Source organism: Bos javanicus, chromosome 20, assembly GCF_032452875.1.
Source record: "Bos javanicus breed banteng chromosome 20, ARS-OSU_banteng_1.0, whole genome shotgun sequence".
Lineage (NCBI taxonomy): Eukaryota > Metazoa > Chordata > Mammalia > Artiodactyla > Bovidae > Bos > Bos javanicus.
In genome coordinates this window covers 35421219-35439734 of record NC_083887.1, presented here as the reverse complement: position 1 = coordinate 35439734, position 18516 = coordinate 35421219, and the positions used below count along the sequence as shown (strand labels likewise).

The following is an 18516-nucleotide window of genomic DNA, read 5'->3' as shown; positions in this document are numbered from 1 at the left end:
TATAGGGATGTGCTGTGCTGTGCTTGGTCACTCAGTCATGTCAGACTCTTTGTGACCCCAGGAATGTAGCCTGCCAGGCTCCTCTGTCCATGGGGATTCTCCAGGCAAGAACACTAGAATGAATTGCCATGCCCTCCTCCAGGGGATCTTCCCAACCCAGGAATCGAACCCAGGTCTTCCACATTACAGGCAGATTCTCTACCATCTGAGCTACCAAGGAAGCCCAAGAATACTGGAGTGGATAGCCTATCCCTGCTCCAGGGGGTCTTCTTGACCCAGGAATTGAACTGGGGTCTCCTGCAATGCAGGTGGATTCTTTACCCCCTGAGATACCAGGGAAGCCCTTTATAGGGATAGGAATAAACTGAAATAATGAAAACATTTTACAAATGGGAGTTCTGCTTAGAGTGGCAAAGGACACGCATGATTAGATGCCCTTCAGGTGGACTAAACAGTTCTCCTTCCAGAATAGTGTTTGGTTCTGCCAAGGGCACCATTTAAGGCTGACAGCTGGGGGAGGGGAAGGCATAGTGGAGGGAAGGCCTCCAAGTTTGGCAGCTCCAGGTGGCATGTGACGTATGTATTGCCCCCTCCTCTTCACTGGAGGACTTGCCATTGGCCCTTTAAAAATGGATGTAAACTCAGTTTTCCCCAGGAAGGGCAAGCTATCTGTTATCCTTGTCTTCCAGCTGTGGGGGCAGAAAGCAGGCATCCCACTGAGGAGCATCGGTGCTTGGAGCTGTGGTCCGAGAAGAAGAATAGAGCCCAGTCCCTACTTTTACAGTACCATATTCAAGTCAGGGGCTTGACCTTTGATGAAATGCCACCAACTACCGCCAGTAGTTGAGATTAGGCCTTACCTAAGGATACCTATCGGAGAAAGTGATGGCACCCCACTCCAGTACTCTTGCCTGGAAAATCACCTGGACAGAGGAGCCTGGTAGGCTGCAGTCCATGGGGTTGCAAAGAATCGGACATGACTGAGCGACTTCACTTTCACGTTCCACTTTCACACATTGGAGAAGGAAATGGCAACCCACTCCAGTGTTCTTGCCTGGAGAATCCCAGGGATGGGGGAGCCTGGTGGGCTGCCGTCTATGGGGTCGCACAGAGTCGGACACGACTGAAGCGACTTAGCAGCAGCGGCAGCAGCAAGGATACATATAGACTGAAAGTCAGGGGATGGAAAAAAGATATTCCATGCAAATGGGAATCAAAAGAAAGTGGGAGTAGCAATAATCATATCAGACAAAATAGACTTTAAAAACTGTTACAAGAGATAAGGAAGTATGGGAGGGAGGGTTTGGGGGAGAATGGATACATGCATATGTATGCCTGAGTCCCTTCACTATTCAGCTGAAACCAGCACAACGTTGTTAATTGACTGCATACCAATACAAAATAAAAAGTTTAAAAAAAAAGAAATAAGGTGAGACATCACTTTACCAACAAAAGTCCGTATAGTCAAAGCTATGATTTTTCCAGTAGTCATGTATGGATGTGAGAGTTGGACCATAGAGAAGGCTGAGTGCCAAAGAATTGATGCTTTCGAATTGTGGCGCTGGAGAAGACTCTTTTGAAAGTCCCTTGGACAACAAAGATATCAAACCTATGAATCCTAAAGGAGATCAACCCTGAATAATCAGTGGAAGGACTGATGCTGAAGCTGAAACTCCAATACTTTGGCCACCTGATGCGAAGAGCCAACTTATTGGAAGAGACCCTGATGCTGAGAAAGACTGAAGGCAGGAAGAGAAGCGGGCAACAGAGGATGAGACGGTTGGATGGCCTTACGGACACAATGGACATGAATTTGAACAAACTCCAAGGACTCTCTCTCCTGCGTGCGTGCGCTCTTTTTTTTCTCTCTCTCTCTCCTGCTATCTTCTAAATAAAATAGAGCTGTAACACTGATTTGCCTGAGAGCTGTAGCATGGTTTGTCCAAGACCCAAGAGCTGTGATGTGCCGAGGGCTTTAATGTCCGTCGCTCCAAATCTTTGTTGTGATGAGACAAAGAACCGAGGAACATACACTCGCGTGACATCTATGGTGCCGTGACTTGAATATAACCTGGCTGAAACAACCTCTGCGTGAAAGAGGCCAAGCACAGCAGGAGCCCAACTCAGCGAAGCTCCCGCGCTAGAAGCGGAAGGCGAAGAAACCCAGCGCAGGGGAAGGCCCATCGTGCTGGAAACCGGGACAGCGAAAAACGAATTCAGCAGAAAGCTCACGTGGCCCCGTCTCAGATTCCAGAAGACCTCCGGTTAAGATTCCCTGGAGCACAGAGTGCCTCACTCCACCCTGAACTCAGTCAGGGGTTGTTGAAGGTCAATAGCTATAGCAGCACGGGGTTCAATCTCAGTAGAGAGAGACTGCAAATGCCTTGTTCAGTCATTGGCAATGCTCTTGCATTTATCATTCGGAGAAAGCAGTGGCACCCCACTCCAGCACTCTTGTCTGGAAAATCCCACGGATGGAGGAGCCTGGTGGGCCGCAGTCCATGGGGTCACTAAGAGTCGGACATAACTGAGCAACTTCACTTTCACTTTTCACTTCCATGCATTGGAGAAGGAAATGGCAACCCACTCCAGTGTTCTTGCCTGGAGAATCCCAGGGACGGGGAAGCCTGGTGGAAGAGCACAATGTAAGTTCTGCCTATGTGGTTGACATCTCTGGTACTAAAGATTGTGAAGGTTGCAGTTCAAGGAAGGCAGTGTGGTCCATGTGGCCACCACATCTGAAAAGACGAGAGACAAAAACCAAGGGGCTCATGGAAAGTGATCTATTAACTCCTGGGCGACAGTGGAACTCCTGGGTATCATGAAGGACTGCCAGCTCTACTGAGGTTTGATCTGATGAATATTAGAAAATTCTTATCAATCTTGCTTATTTTTAAAAAGGTGCTTCAATTAATTCTCTAGTTTGCAAGAATTTTCTCAACATGCTCTTGTGACCAGAACTGTGCCTACACCTTCTTTCTCTGATCTTTTCCCCTAAGACTCAAGTGGTGTCTGTTCTCTCTCTCTCACTTAGTTCATGTGATTCCCCTGGAACTGGAGGCCCAAAGAGATTGGGAGCCAAGTTTTCAATAGGCAGGAGGCTATTCCTTGCTCTTCCTTGCTGTACCATCAGAGCACAGGAGCTGGCTGACTGGAAACAGACTGAGCTTGTCCATGTCCTGGAGTTATAGTGGACTCTTAGGTGTGTGCTTTAGGATAAGTCCAGCCAAGCCATTTTTCAGGACTGCATGGCTATATGCTTCCAAGTTTTTCTCTTTATTTCTAGGAGAACTACAGCACCACTGTGAAGCGGAACCAAGTCCTGCACTGGAGCTGGGAATCTGAGCTCCCTTTGGAATGTGCCATCCACTTTGTAAGAATGAGGACTATGGTGGATGATTCCAGGATTCCTGCACCCAGGCTCTGGAGTAACTGGAGTTCATGGGAGAAAGCAGATGGTAAGAAGTGAGGCTATAGAAGAGTGAGGGGGTTTGCTATCTAATATTTCTTGGGGATCAGTAGTCAGATGGTAGAAGTCCTTATTGAGGAACTCCAGGTAGACACCAGCATTATTTATATTTGGCTCCTATTGGATCTAAAAAAGCATGGGTAAGAGACTTGCCCCTGGGAAATGGAGGTCTCAGGATTTTAATATTCTTGCCTGAAAAATTCCATGGACAGAGGAACTTAGCAAGGTACAGTCAATGGGGTCCACAAAGAGTCGGACATGACTGAACACATATGCATTGGACCCAAAAAATATGGATGTGAAACTTGCCACTGGGAGATAGATAGAGATCTGAGGATTTTCTCTCTGAATTTATTCATTGAGGTAATTATGCAATTCAGGCAATGTAGGATTAATTTTCCATACGTGTGAAGTATGTACATTATAGAATGCTAAGTGAACAAAGCAAGATATAAATTGTACATATATTTTTATTAGAACAACACAAAATGTGTATACAACTAGAGCAGAATTTGGGAAGGTTTTTCCATCAAGGAAAAAGATAGGAAATATTTTAGGTTTTACAACCCAACATTCTCTATCGGGGCTATTCAACTCCACCATTGTAGCATGGGAGCTGTGTAAATGAATGGTTGTGTTCCAATAAAACTTTATGTACAAAAAACAGATGGTGACTGGAATTGGCCCATGGGTCATAGCTTGCCAACCCCTAATGTAGAGACAAGGGAGGGAAATACGGAAAACTGGAAGTAATTCTTCATTTGAGTAATGAAATCATGGGTAATTGTGTTTCAAATATCTCTTAATTTTGGTTATTTTGTTGTTATTAACATTTAGCATTCTTCACAATTTCGTATGCTTCAGCTAAGCTACAGGTTAGCTGTAAAGCAATGGCATCTGATGCTCTCAACTAGGTACCTTGATAGGTTATCTGAGATTCCTACCAAGAGAACCATTCCTTAGCCAAGTATTTATGCAAATTTAACTCAGACTGATAACACTTTAACCCACAAGAGACCCAGTGATGAGTTTAATACTAATAGAGTAAAATCTGCCTCCTAGTTGCTGCTTTCAACACTGTGTGTATTTAGCTGTCACATCTTCCCTAGGAAATACATATAATTCTCATCCCCTATTCACAGAGGAGAAAGTGGAGGCACAAATAGCTTTCTTAAAAAAAAAAAATGTAAGGTCATCAGGCCACTAAGTGTTGGAGCCAGAATTCTAACCTAGAAAATCTAGCTCCATAGGCCATGCTCTTAACGATCACATCCTATTGCTGAGAGACGTACTTAGAGAAAAAGAAAAAGAGAGAGAGATTAAAAAGATAGTAACAGAAAAAGAAAGAACATCATCATCAACAACTTTGGTACAATGGACTAGGTTTCTCAAAATTGTAGCCTCCACACTAACCCCAAGATTGATAGAAAAGCTGATTATGCCTGCAAAATTGTCGTTAAATTATACTTGATTTATAATATCATGTAAATTTCAGGTGAATAGCACAGTCATTCAGTTATACATTTATGTGTATTTTTATCAGATTCTTTTCCCTTATAGGTTGTTGCATAATATCGAGGATAGTTCCCTGTGTTATATACTAGGTCTTTGTTGGTTATCTATTTTACACACAGTAATGTTTATATGTTAACTTGAAGCTCCTAATTATCCATTCCCTGTACTTTTCTTTCTCCTTTGGTATCCATATGTTATTGTTTTTTTTGTTTGTGTTTTTCTGTATCTGTGAGTCTCTCTCTGTTTTGGAAATACGTTCATTTGTGTGATTATTTTTTCTTTTAGATTCACATATAGGTGATATCATTTGTTATTTGTCTTTGTCTGGCTTTCTTCACTTAGTGTGATACTCTGCTGCTGCTGCTAAGTCGCTTCAGTCATGTCCAACTCTGTGTGACCCCATAGACAGCAGCCCACCAGGCTCCCCTGTCCACGGAATTCTCCAGGCAAGGATATGGAGAGGGTTGCCATTTCCTGCTCCAGTGATACTCTCTAGGTCCATCCATATTGTGCAGGTGGCATTACTTCATTCTTTTTTATGGCTAAGTAAAATTCCGTTTATATATATGTGTATATATATACACACACCACATTTTCTTTATCCATCTTTCTGTTGATGAATATTTAGGTTGGTTCCACGCCTTGGTTATTATAAATAGGCCTGCAGGGATCTTTTCAAATTATGGTTTTCTCTGGTTATATGCCCAGGAGTGGGATTGCAGGATCATATAGTAGCTCTATTTTTAGTTTTTTAAGGAATCTCCATATAGTGCTCTACAGTGGCTACACCACAGTGTTGGAGGGCTCCTATTTCTCCACACCCTCTCAGCATTTATTATTTGTAACCTTTTGATAATGGCCATTCTGACTGGTATGAGGTGATATCTTGTTGTAGTTTTTTTTCTTTTTCATTGTAGTTTTAATTTGCATTTCTCTAATAATTGGCGATGTTGAGCATCTTTTCATGTACTTTTTTGCCATCTGTCTTCTTTGGAGAAATGTCTATTTAGATCTTCTGTCCATTTTTGATTGTCTTATTTGTTTTTTCATATTGAGCCATATGAACTATTTGTATATTTTGGAAATTAATCTCTTGATGGTTTCATCATTTGCAAATATTTTCTCCTGTTCTGTAGGTTGCCTTTTTCTTTTGTTTATTGTTTTCTTTGCTGTGTAAAAGCTTTTAACTTTATTTGGGTCCCATTTGTTTATTTTTACTTCCATTACTTTAGGAGGCTGATCCAGAAAGATATTGCTGTGATTTATGTCAAAGTATGTCTTGCCAATGTTTTCCTCTAGGAATTTATAGTATCTGGCCTTACACTTAGGTCTTTAATCCATCTTTAGTTTATTTTTGTGTATGGCATTAGTTAGTTCAGTCGCTAAGTCATGTCCAACTCTTTGCAACCCCATGTTCTGCAGCATGCAAGGTTTCCCTGTCCATAACCAACTCCCAAAGATTACGCAAACTCATGTCCATTGAGTCAGTGATGCCATCCAACCATCTCATCCTCTGTCGTCCCCTTTTCCTCCCGCCTTCAATCTTTCCCAGCATCAGGGTCTTTTCAAATGAGTCAGCTCTTCGCATCAGGTGACCAAAGTACTGGAGTTTCAGCTTCAGGATCAGTCCTTCCAATGAATATTCAGGACTGATTTCCTTTAGGATGGACTGGTTGGATCTCCTTGCTGTCCAAGACTCTCAAGAATCTTCTCCAACACCACAGTTCAGAAGCATCAATTCTTTGGTGCTCATCTTTCTCTATAGTCCAACTCTCAGATCCATACATGACTACTAGAAAAACCATAGCTTTAACTAAATGGACCTTTGTTGGCAAAGTAATGTCTCTGCTTTTAAATAAGCTGTCTAGGTTGGTCATAACTTTCCTTCCAAGGAGCAAGCATCTTTTAATTTCATGGCAACAATCACCATCTGCAGTGATTTTGGAGCCCCCAGAAATAGTCTGTAACTGTTTCCACCAGATGCCATGATCTTAGTTTTCTGAATGTTGAGTTTTAAGCCAACTTTTTCACTCTCCTCTTTCACTTTCATCAAGAGGCTCTTTAGTTCTTCTTCACTTTCTGCCATAAGTGTGGTGTCATCTGCATATCTGAGGTTATTGATATTTCTCCCAGCAATCTTGATTCCAGCTTTTGCTACATCCAGCCCAGCATTTCTCCTGATGTACTCTGCACATAAGTTAAATAAGTAGGGTGACAATATATAGCCTTGATATGTTCTTTTCCTGATTTGGAACTAGTCTGTTCCATGTCCAGTTCTAACTGTTGCTTCCTAACCTGCATACAGATGTCTCAGGAGGCAGGTCAGGTGGTCTGGTATTCCCATCTCTTGAAGAATTTTCTTCAGTTTATTATGATCCACACAGTCAATGGCCTTGGCGTAGTTAATAAAGCAGAAGTTTTTCTGGAACTCTTGCTTTTACAACAGATGTTGGCAGTTCGATCTCTGGTTCCTCTGCCTTTTCTAAATCCAGCTTGAACATCTGGAAATTCATGGTTCACGTACTGTTGAAGCCTGGCTTGGAGAATTTTGAGCGTTACTTTACTAGCGTGTGAGATGAGTGCAATTGTGCAGTAGTTTGAGCATTCTTTCGCGTTGCCTTTCTTTGGGATTGGAATGAAAACTGACCTTTTCCAGTCCTGTGGCCACTGCTCAGTTTTCCAAATTTGCTGGCATATTGAGTGCAGCACTTTCACAGCATCATCTTTCAGGATTTAAAATAGCTCGACTGGAATTCCATCACCTCCACTAGCTTTGTTCATGGTGATGCTTCCTAAGTCCCACCTGACTTCACATTCCAGGGTGTCTGGCTCTAGGTGAGTGATTGCACCATCATGATTATCTGCATTGTGAAGATCTTTTTTGTATAGTTCTTCGGTGTATTCTTGCTACCTCTTCTTAATATCTTTTGCTTCTGTTAGGTTCATACCATTTCTGTCCTTTATTGTGCCCATCTTTGCATGAAAATTTCCATTGGTATTTCTAATTTTCTTGAAGAGATCTCTAGTCTTTCCCATTCTGTTATTTTCCTCTATTTCTTTGCATTTATCACTGAGGAAGGCTTTCTTATCTCTCTTTGCTATTCTTTGGAACTCTGCATTCAAATGGGTATATCTTTCCTTTTCTCCTTTGCCTTTCACTTCTCTTCTCCATGGTTATTATTGAATGGTTTGTGTTGGAAATGAATAGAGATCATTCTGTCATTTTTGAGATTGCATCCAAGCACTGCATTTTAGACTCTTTTGTTGATTATGATGGCTACTCCATTTCTTCTAAAGGATTCCTGCCTGCAGTAGTAGATATAATGGTCATCTGAGTTAAATTCACCCATTCCAGTCCATTTTAGTTCGCTGGTTCCTAAAATCTCGATGTTCACTCTTGCCATCTCCTGACTGACCACTTCCAATTTGCCTTGATCCATGGACCTAACATTCCAGGTTCCTATACAGTATTGCTCTTTACAGCATCAGACTTTACTTCCATCACTAGTCCCATCCACAACTGGGTGTCGTTTTTGCTTTGGCTCCGTCCCTTCATTCCTTCTGGAGTTAGTTCTCCACTCTTCTCCAGTAGCATAGTGGGCACCTACTGACCTGGGGAGTTCCTCTTTCAGTGTCCTTTTTGTCTTTTCATACTGTTTTGGGGAAACAGGCACAGACAGAAACTTGTACGCACCAGGACCCAGGAGAAAGGAGCAGTGACCCCATAAGAGACTGACCCAGACTTGCCCGTGAGTGTCCAGGAGTCCCTGGCAGAGGCATGGGTTGGCAATGGACTGCTGCAGGATTGGGGGCAATGAGTGTAGCAGGGCCTGCATGGGACCTTTTGAAGGAGGTCACCATTATCTTTGTTACCTCCACCATAGTTTGACCTTAGGTCAAGTAACAGGGATGGAATACAGCCCTGTCCTTCAATAGAAAATTAAAGATTTACTGAGCATGGCCCCACCCATCAGCACAAGTTTCCCTCTCAGTCAGTCTCTCCCATCAGGAAGCTTCCACAAGCCTCTTATCCTTCTCCATCAGAGTACAGATAGACTGAAAACCACAATCACAGAAAACTAACCAATCTGATCACATGGACCACAGCCTTGTCTAACTCAATGGAACTATGAGCCATGCCATGTAGGGCCATCCATGATGGATGGGTCATGGTGGAGAGGTCTGACAGAATGTGGTCCACTGGAGAAGGGAATGGCAAACCACTTCAGTATTCTTGCCTTGAGAACCCCACGAACAGTATGAAAACAGTATGAATGGTGTTAGAGAATGTTTTAATTGCGTTGTTTTACATGTAGCTGTCCGGTTTTCTCAGTACCGCTTACTGAAGAGACTGTTTTTCTCTATTGTATATTCTTGCCTCCTTTGTCATAGATTAATTGACCATAGGTGAGTGGGTTTATTTCTGGACTTTTGATCCTGTTCCATTGATCTGTGTTTCTGTTTTTGTACCAGTGACATACTGTGCTAATTACTATAGCTTTGTAGTATAATCTGAAGGCAGGGAGCCTCTTTGCTCCAGCTCCTCTCTGTCTTAAGACTGCTCTGGCTACTCAGGGTCTTTTGTGTTTCCACACAATTTTTTTTGTTCTGATTCTGTGAAAGATGTCATTGGTAATTTGATAGGGATTGAATTGGATCTGTAGATTGCCTTGGGTAGTGTGGTCATTTTGACAATATTGATTCTTCCAATCTAAGAACAGGGTGTATCTTTTCATCTGCTCCTGTCTTCTTTGATTTCTTTCAGGGCTGATTATTCCTTATCCCCAAAGCACTGGCTCTCAACTAGTTGCACATAGAATCACCTGGGGACCTTAAAACAAAATCCTACCCCTCAGGCCACTCCACTTGGGTGACCTCAGTGATGGCAATGTTAGAGCTCTGGTGGGCCAGAAGCCAAACTGAAGGGCATGAAGTGATCAGGGGGTGATGACAGCTTAGTGATAGGCAGAGGCAGCTCCTTGGGGAGTGGACGAGCGAGTGGAGAGGAGGCAGGAGGCAGGCATGGAAGATGATGAGTGGGATATACAGAAGGAAGACAGAAGTGAAAGGAGATACTTGGGTGACTGGCATCTGAGAAGCTGGAAGAGGAGTGATTTACAGGGCATTTTAGAGATTATGAGGGACACGTGGCTTGGATGCTGGGCAGAAGCTGGTGGATGTGACTGTGGCTTTACCACTTGCAGGGTGAGTGAACTTGAGCTCAATCCTGCCTGTCCCATTGCTGTGAGGTGGTAAGGATGACAAGAGAGAAAATATATAAGCACTGAACATGGGACCTCCTACATGGCTAGCATCAGTAGAGAGCAGCTACTGCTGTCCTGGAAACCAGCTGATCACCAGCAATAATAGGGTCATCCTCAGGGCCACAGGGCGACAGTCACTGTGCTGGCTCAGCAGTGAAAGCCAGAGCAGTGGTGTTCCCGTAACGATAAGAGTGATGGTACATAGGACTTTTTTGCACACTACAAAGTTTATAGATTTTTAGGTTCCTGTTTTTTCTAGGAGGTAGAAAAAGCTAAGGTTATCTGTTGAGAGTGAGACAGGAGGGGACTGGTTTGAATTTGAGCCCAAGTCTCACTGAGCTGTCTTCTCTTATCTTGCAGCCCAGAATTCACTTGGAGATCATCCATTGTACGTTTTCCCTAAAGATAAGCTGGTGGAAGAGGGCTCCAATGTCACCGTTTGTTACATTTCTAGGAACCATCAAGATAACATATCCTGTTATTTGGAAGATGTACTGATATATGGAAGACAACTTGATCAAAATGTATGGGCATTCGAGTTCAAGAACGTTTCTTTCATTAGGAAAACTGGAACCAATTTCTATTGTAAGGGCCAAGGTGATCCAGAGGGCGTCGTTGTTTTGGTCTCAAGTGAGTGGACCCATTCTCTGTGACCCCCTCTTCCCATTTCCTGTGGAAGAGATCAAATCTTCTTTCCCAGAAGAAAGATTTCTACTTGTGGCCTCAGTTGACTTTTGTTTTCCAAGCCTTCTAGGACAGTCTCTGTCAAGGATATTCTGAAGCAATACTTGTCGGATTTCCTGTTGTTTTCTTGAGCTTACTAAAATTTTATTCCTAGAAAATCGAGTGATAAAAAGGAGAAAGTTCAGGTCATGACCTGGACCACTGAGAAAATATCCTGCTTTGTGTGAGCCATGCTGGAATGACCACAGGATGGCAGGGCGGGGAGGAGAGAGGCTACAGGCTGGATGGCCCTAGAGAGGCGGCCCAGGTCACGGTCAGAAGACCCGGGTTTGAATCTTCTTCCCGTGCCTGGGTGTGCCGTCTTGGCCAAGTTTCCCCCTCTGTGAGCCGGTCTAGTAATGATTGTGAGGATCACAGGAACACGGGCAGGGCTGTACGATCAGTAGCCGCACACGCAGGACTTCAGCAGACAAGGCCTTTGCTGCCCTTAACTGGGTGGTGAAGGGGAGGGAGGCAGCCTTGTACTTTTCTTGTCAATCTGTGTATGCTCCCGCTCCCCGACCTGCCGTGGCCTCCTGTGTTGTCTCGAAGCCTCCGCCCTCCCCCACACAGTGGGGCAGCACGAGCGTCTCCTCCCTCCCCGCTTTCCCTGCCACAGGCCATCTCCAGTCTCCTGGGCGCTCGCTCACCCATACTCCTTGTGTGTCCTCTCAGAACAGCAGTGCCTCGGGGACTTGGAGATGCCACACGTACGTTCCTTAGAACTCGCAGTCCTCAGCTGCTGAAGTTAGCGGGTTCCCCAGATCTGGCTTCCTGGCCTCCCAAGCACAGCCCAGGCTCTCGAAGCCACAGCATCCAACACGAAACAGCAGACAACACTGACTCCGTTCATTCATCACTGGGCTCATTCTGTCTGCATGTCGCCAGACTGCTGAGTGCTTGCTGGCCAGCTCTGGGGCTACCAGTGCAGACCTCACACTGTCACCCCCACTGTCCCTGGTGACATCCCAGCAAAGCACCAGGGAAGGAGGGAGAAGGAGCCAAGGTGAGGTACCCGAATGTGACTTTCTGGAGCTGCTGATGCGCTGGCCTCTGTTGAAGTAAACTTTTCAATGTTCAGAGCAACTCTGTGGCCTCAGATCCCAAAGAGAGCTCTCCATTTCACTTGTGTTTCAACAAAGGGCTTCTGCTCAGTGTTTCTTCTGCTTTTTCTTTGGACAGAAGTGCTTGAAGAGCCCAAGAACTTTTCTTGCGAAACCCAGGACCTGAAGACTTTGACCTGTACTTGGGATCCCGGGAATGACACTGGCTTGATTCAACTGCCTTCCTACACTTTATTTGAATCGTAAGTGAGCTCTGGGTACATTAGTGACAGACTCTCCCTTGTTTGAGGTGCTTGTGACAACGTATCAAAAATTTTCAACAAGTATTTTCAGACAACCTTGCCAGGGTCAGGAAGAAATCCTTAAGGGGTCACAAGTATATAATACTTTCTATCCAAATTTTGTGACAGGAAAATGGAGCATAAACATAATAAGACCATTAGTTGTGAATCTTAATGTGAAATAACTCCATATGGTGATCTAGATCTACCTGACTTCTAACTTTTTAAGAGTACCCAAAGTAGTAAACTAAGGAAAGTTTTCACCATCCACGAGGGGAAGTCAGCAATTCATCCTTACATATGTAACCACATAAACCAAGTTTTTTGAAACAGTATTTTCATCGTCAGTGTTTGCTGGTGATGGATCGATGCTGTTCTGTGGAACATAGTTTGAAAGCCACTGAACGTGTCCTCCAGGGGATTCAGGGACACACATCTGTGTTGACAGAAGTGTAAACCCTGAAATTGTTGTGTGTGTGTTTTTTTTAAGATTTTCCGGGAAAAAGACACTTTGTAAACACAGAAACCGGTGTGATTGGCAAGTAACTCAAGACTCACAAGAAATGTATAACTTTACACTCGTGGCTGAAAACTACTTTAGAAAAAGAAGTGTCAGTATTCTTTTAAACCTGATTCATGGAGGTGAGACTTGAGTGTAGCTCACTGTGGTCACTGGCGTAGCTTTGTTTGACACACTGTGTGATCAAGTAAATGTGCTAGAGATCTGTGCCTCGTTCACGTCCTAAGTGGAAGTTTTAGTTTGTAACTGTTGTTCACGCCACGCTTCTCTTCACGGGTGCATGCATGGCCCATGGTCCCTATTATGTATTTTTGTTGATAATGTAATAAATGCCAAGGAGCTTACCTCCAATTCAAACTACAAATCTGACAATAACTTATGTCGTCTCCCATCCCACAGCCCCCTGTCCCGCTCCCTCCACTACGGAAATGACAGATTTATTTTGTGTGTGCTTGTGGATATATTCTCATTTCTTATGAAATCCTGTTTTTATTTTGTTTTAATGCATATCAGAGACATCAAGCTATATGTAATAGTCCTTGTAATTGTTTTTATGTAATATTAAATTGCTAACACTTACTCATATTATTCAGTGGTGGTGTAGTCCATTTATTTTCACTTTTATTAAGTATTTCATTGTGTAAATATACAGTATTTTATTTATGCATCTCCTTTGATGGGCTCTTAGGTTGTCTCTGAAAAGGTTTATGCTCTTGGATACAGTGTTAATAAGAGCATTTTGATATATATATATATCCAGTAAACACCTATAATTGTTCTGTTGTTGTGTGTGTTTTTTTTTTTTTTTTTGAGTGTATACCTATACCTTACCAAATGGCTCAGAGGTTAAAGCATCTGTCCGCAATGCGGGAGACCTGGGTTCGATCCCTGGGTCGGGAAGATCCCCTGGAGAAGGAAATGGCAACCCACTCCAGTACTCTTGCCTGGAGAATCCCATGGACAGAGGAGCCTGGTGGGCTACAGTCCATGGGGTCACAAAGAGTCGGACACGACTGAGCGACTTCACTTCACTTCACTTCAAGAGTAGAATTGGTGAGGACTCAGAAAATGTAAATGTTCAACTTACGAGATAATGCCAAATTCATCTCCAAAGTGGTTGTGGCAGTGTGTTCTCTCCAAATTGGTATTGTCGCCCTTTTCATTTTTGTCAGCTGAGTGAACGGAAAGTGGCATTTTGTGATGGTTTTGATCTGCACATCTCTGAAGCTGCATATCTCTGTCTGTGTTTTGATTACACCCCCTCCTCTTTTATGAAATGTAGAATCTTTAGTCATGCTGCTCATTTTTTCTGGAATGCTTGTCCTTCTTTTACCGTCTTAATTCTACAGATCATTTAGATTTCAGTTTAATTATCACTTCAGTCAGTCAGCTAATTACAGGGTGATGCCAATCCAGCAGGCACTTTGGATCCAGCTGTGAACAGGATTGAGTAATTGCCCCTAACTGGGTATATGTGCTAGTGTGTGCTGGGGGAGAGGGTGGAGAGGGGGTGTGGAGACACGAAGTAAATGTATAAACAAGTTAAGCACTGCACTCCTGTGAAGCAGATAGAATTGAGGTAGGAGGGTAGAGAATGCCTGGGCTGCTGCTTCAGCTGGGATGGGGGCGCTGAAGGGTGAGAGGCAGGAGACCTCTAGGGCACTTGGAGCAAAAGGAGTGGGTTAGAAAAGCTCTTGGGACGGGAACAGGCTCTGGGTGTTCCAGGGACAGAAAGAACGTCCTGTGTCTCTCCTGTGAGAGAAAGGAGCTTGGAGTGGTGGGCAATGGCCAGGTCACACAGCAGCTCTGGAAGGGGGTAAGATGGAAGGTGTTTTTATTTCAGATATTCAATTGCTATTTTTCAGTTCTAAAATTTCCATTTAATTCTTTTTTAAAAACTAGTTTTTCTCCACTGAGAAGTGTTTTCCTTCATTTCAGGTGCATTTACTTTTACCTCATGGATCTGTTTTAAAGTCTTTAATCGTTGTAGCTTCAAGGGAGTCATCTTGATGCATGAGTTGATATCTGTTGACTGACTTTTCCCTTTGAAATTGGTGGCATTTTCTGTTTTGTGGTTTTGTTTTGTATGTCAAATGATTTTGGATTGTATTCTTGCCATTGTTAAAGTTACTTTGGTTAGACTCTGGATTCTGTTATATTCTCTTTGATGGGCTGCTTCTCCAAGTTCCAACTCCCCTCTACGTTCTTTTCTGCTTTTGTTTAAGAGTCCTCAGTTTCTTTTTATATTTTTTCAGAGTTTCTAATATCATCAATGAGAGAGAAAGGCTGTAGTTGGCTTACTCTATCTTAGCTGCAAGTCTGGTTTTATTTGTCATTTTCTCAAAAATAAGCAAAAATGCTTATTGGGTAAAACATTGAAAAAATGAAGTGCCTATTTACCAAAGTCTTTTTGGATCTTTGCTTGAGTTTTTTTTATTTTTTAATTTATTTTGGCAGTTCATCCAATGGCTCCCTATAGCTTGTTCCCTAAAAGTGTCAGTGCTACAAATGCCACCGTGACCTGGAAGGTATACTCCATAGGAAGCAGTTCTGCACTTTTGTGTCAGCTTCAACTCCTTGGTGAAGGAAAAGTGATACAAGTAAGAGCTTAACTTTCTATTTTCAAAAGTTTCTTTATGTCTAAACAGAGACCAGTGAATATAAAATCTCTTGAAATTTTTATTTCTGTGTGGGTTCAAATGGAAGGGATCATCTGTTTACAAGGTCCAGGAATATTACTCAACCAGTAAAGGGAATGAAAGTGGGTCATTTGTAGATACTTGGATGAACCAGCCTGTCATACAGAGTGAAGCAGTCAGAAATGGGAAAACAATGATCATATATTAATGCATAATGTGGAATCTAGAAAATGGTGCAGATGAACCTATTTCCAAGGCAGAAATAGAGATGCAGACATAGAGAATGGACATGCAAACATGGGGGTGAGGGGAAGGAGGAGTGGAATGCTTTGGGAGACTGGGATTGACATATATACCCTACCACGTATTAGGTTGGTGCAAAAGTAATCATGGTTTTGCATTGTTGAATTTTACTGTTTGATATTAGAATACATTCTTAAATAAATGTGGTTATGATAGGCATCATTTTAATGTGCACTTCTCACTTTATGTTTTTTGCTAATGACTTAAGACTTGCAATTTATTTTATATTTATTTTAAACTAGGGAAATGATGTTAGACAAAAGCAAATTCAAGCGATTTTCTTATTAGAGTTCAAAATGGGCCATAAATCAGCAGAGGCAACTTGCAACATCAACACATTTGGCCCAGGAACTGCTAACGAGTCTATAGCACAGTGGTGGTTCAAGAAGTTTTGCAAAGGAGACAAGAGCCTTGAGATGAGGAGTGCAGTGACTGGCCATCAGAAATTGACAATGACCAACTGAGAGGATCATTTTACAACTACAGGAGAAGTTGCCAAAGAGCTCAGTGCTGATCATTCTATGGTAATTCAATATTTGAAGCAATTTGGAAAAGTGAAAAATCTCCATAAGTGGGTGCCTCATTAATTGACCAGAAATCACAAAAATCATCATTTTAAAGTGTTGTCATTTCTTATTCTATGCAAAAACAATTAACCATTTCTTGATCAGATTTTGATGTGTGATGAAAAGTGGATTTTATATGACAACTGGTGATGACCAGCTCAGTGGTTGGACCTAGAAGAAGCTCCAAAACACTTCCCAAAGGCAAATTTGCACCAAAAAAAGGTCATGGTCACTGTTTGATGGTCAGCTGCCTGTCTGATCCACTACAGCTTTCTGAATCCTGGCAAAACCATTACATCTGAGAAGTATGCTCAGCAAATCAATGAGATGCACTAAAAACTGCAATTCCTGGCATTGGTCAACAGAATAGTCCCAGTTCTTCTGCACGGCAATGTCTGAATGCACATTGCACCACCAATGTTTCAAAAGTTGAATGAATTGGGCTGTGAAGCTTTGCCTCATCCACTGTGTTCACCTGACCTTTCGCCAACCAACTACCACTTCTTGAAGCATCTCAACAGTGTTTTGCAGGGAAAACGCTTCCACAACCAGCAGGAGGCAGAAAATGCTTTCCAAGAGTTTGATGAATCCCGAAGCACAGATTTTACACTACAGGAATAAACCAACTGATTTCTTATTGGCAAAAATGTGTGGATTGTAATGGTTCCTGTTTTGCTTAATAAATATGTGTTTGAGCCTAGTTATAATGATTTAAAATTCATGGTCCGAAACCACAATTACTTCTTCACCAACCTATATAAAATGACTAGTGAGAAGCTGCTATATAGCACAGGAAGGTCAGCTTGGTACTCTGTGATAACCAAGAAGGGTGGGACGATATGAGGTGGGAGGGAGGTCCAAGAGGGAGGGGATGTGTGTGTGTGTGTGTAATGTATATATATAGATGATTCATTTCATTGTACAGCAGAAACTAATACAACATTGTAAAGCAATTCTATTCCAATTAAAAAAAAACAAAGGTCCAGGCAATTAATCATAAACCTCTAGAATTTAGAGATATTTTTCCTCAAAGAACTAGTTGTACTCCAGGTCTAGGTGTTCCGTGTGTGATTTGGTTTTATAATAAAGTGTGCTCACTGGTACTTCTGACTTCTTCCTCCCCACCTCATGTTTTTTTTTTTTTTTTTAATCAAGCAACACAATATCTCCGTCAGGGTGAATGGTGAGTACCTCTTAAGTGAACTGAAGCCGGACACAGAATATATGGCCCGTGTACGCTGTGCTTATGCCGACCACTTCTGGAAATGGAGTGAATTGATTAGCCAGAACTTCACCACAGCTGAAGCTGGTACGTTTGGCTCCCTGACATCCCAAGAATCTAAACGGACTGACAGGAGATGGGTGGGCTTCCCTGAGAACTTCTGCTTGTACCAAAAACTCAGGGGAAAGTGTTACAGCAGAGGCTGAGTACCATCTTTAAAAAAAAAAAGTGAATTCAATGCCTAATGCAGTGTGGGTGGGAAGACATCTGCCTCAGACATTTATTTGCCATCCAAGTTATTTCTACTGAACATTTTCTCTGGGATTTTTAGTTTTCCAAAATGGTTTCTAAGCTCCTGGTATTGCTGGATTCCTGTTGGAACTGGGGCTCTGTAAATAAGTATGAACTTTTCATTCAGGCGTGGGGACAAACAGTAGCATTTGTACTGAGGAAGGCACTGATCTCATAGAAAACAGCCTTGGGCTGTGTCTGGAAAGGTAGTATCTGGAAACTTAATCATCATTGTTAAGTCCTTCGTTCCAGCGACAGCAAACTGGGAGCTTTCTCGTGATGCTCTCAGAGGTTGTTTCCTCAGAAATGACTAAACAGAGAGTTTTCCTCCCAAATAACTATGTTTTAGACCACAAGTATTGCTCAGGAGATGAGATGGCCCAGCCCTGCATTCATCTCCTTCCAATCCCACATAATAGTCATGCCATCGCCCGGCTAACGCATGAGGCAGCCTGGGCCCGTAGACTGGGGAGACGCGCCAGCTTGCAGTTAATGAGCAGCAGACATAACAACAGTAACCGGAGCACGGAGTATTTAGTATGTGCCAGACACCGCTCCAAGGGTTCCCAGTGTTTTCCTCAAATCCTCCCACCACCTTGCAGCAGGTCCTGTTGGTCTCCTCACTCAGTAGATGAGGCCCGGGAGGCACAGGGAGGATG

The 18516-nt window shown here is 42.9% G+C and overlaps 1 protein-coding gene across 2 annotated transcripts in view; it reads left to right on the top strand.

The window, feature by feature from the left end:
- The window catches only part of OSMR (oncostatin M receptor), a 74417-nt gene that overhangs the window by 31553 nt on the left and 24348 nt on the right, over window positions 1–18516 (top strand). For both annotated transcript variants that reach the window (XM_061393680.1, XM_061393681.1), the window contains exons 4-9: window positions 3287–3458; window positions 10609–10878; window positions 12154–12277; window positions 12807–12958; window positions 15294–15436; window positions 17500–17653. In XM_061393680.1, coding sequence (XP_061249664.1) covers window positions 3287–3458; window positions 10609–10878; window positions 12154–12277; window positions 12807–12958; window positions 15294–15436; window positions 17500–17653 — 1015 coding nt within the window. The remainder of the gene's footprint in view (window positions 1–3286; window positions 3459–10608; window positions 10879–12153; window positions 12278–12806; window positions 12959–15293; window positions 15437–17499; window positions 17654–18516) is intronic.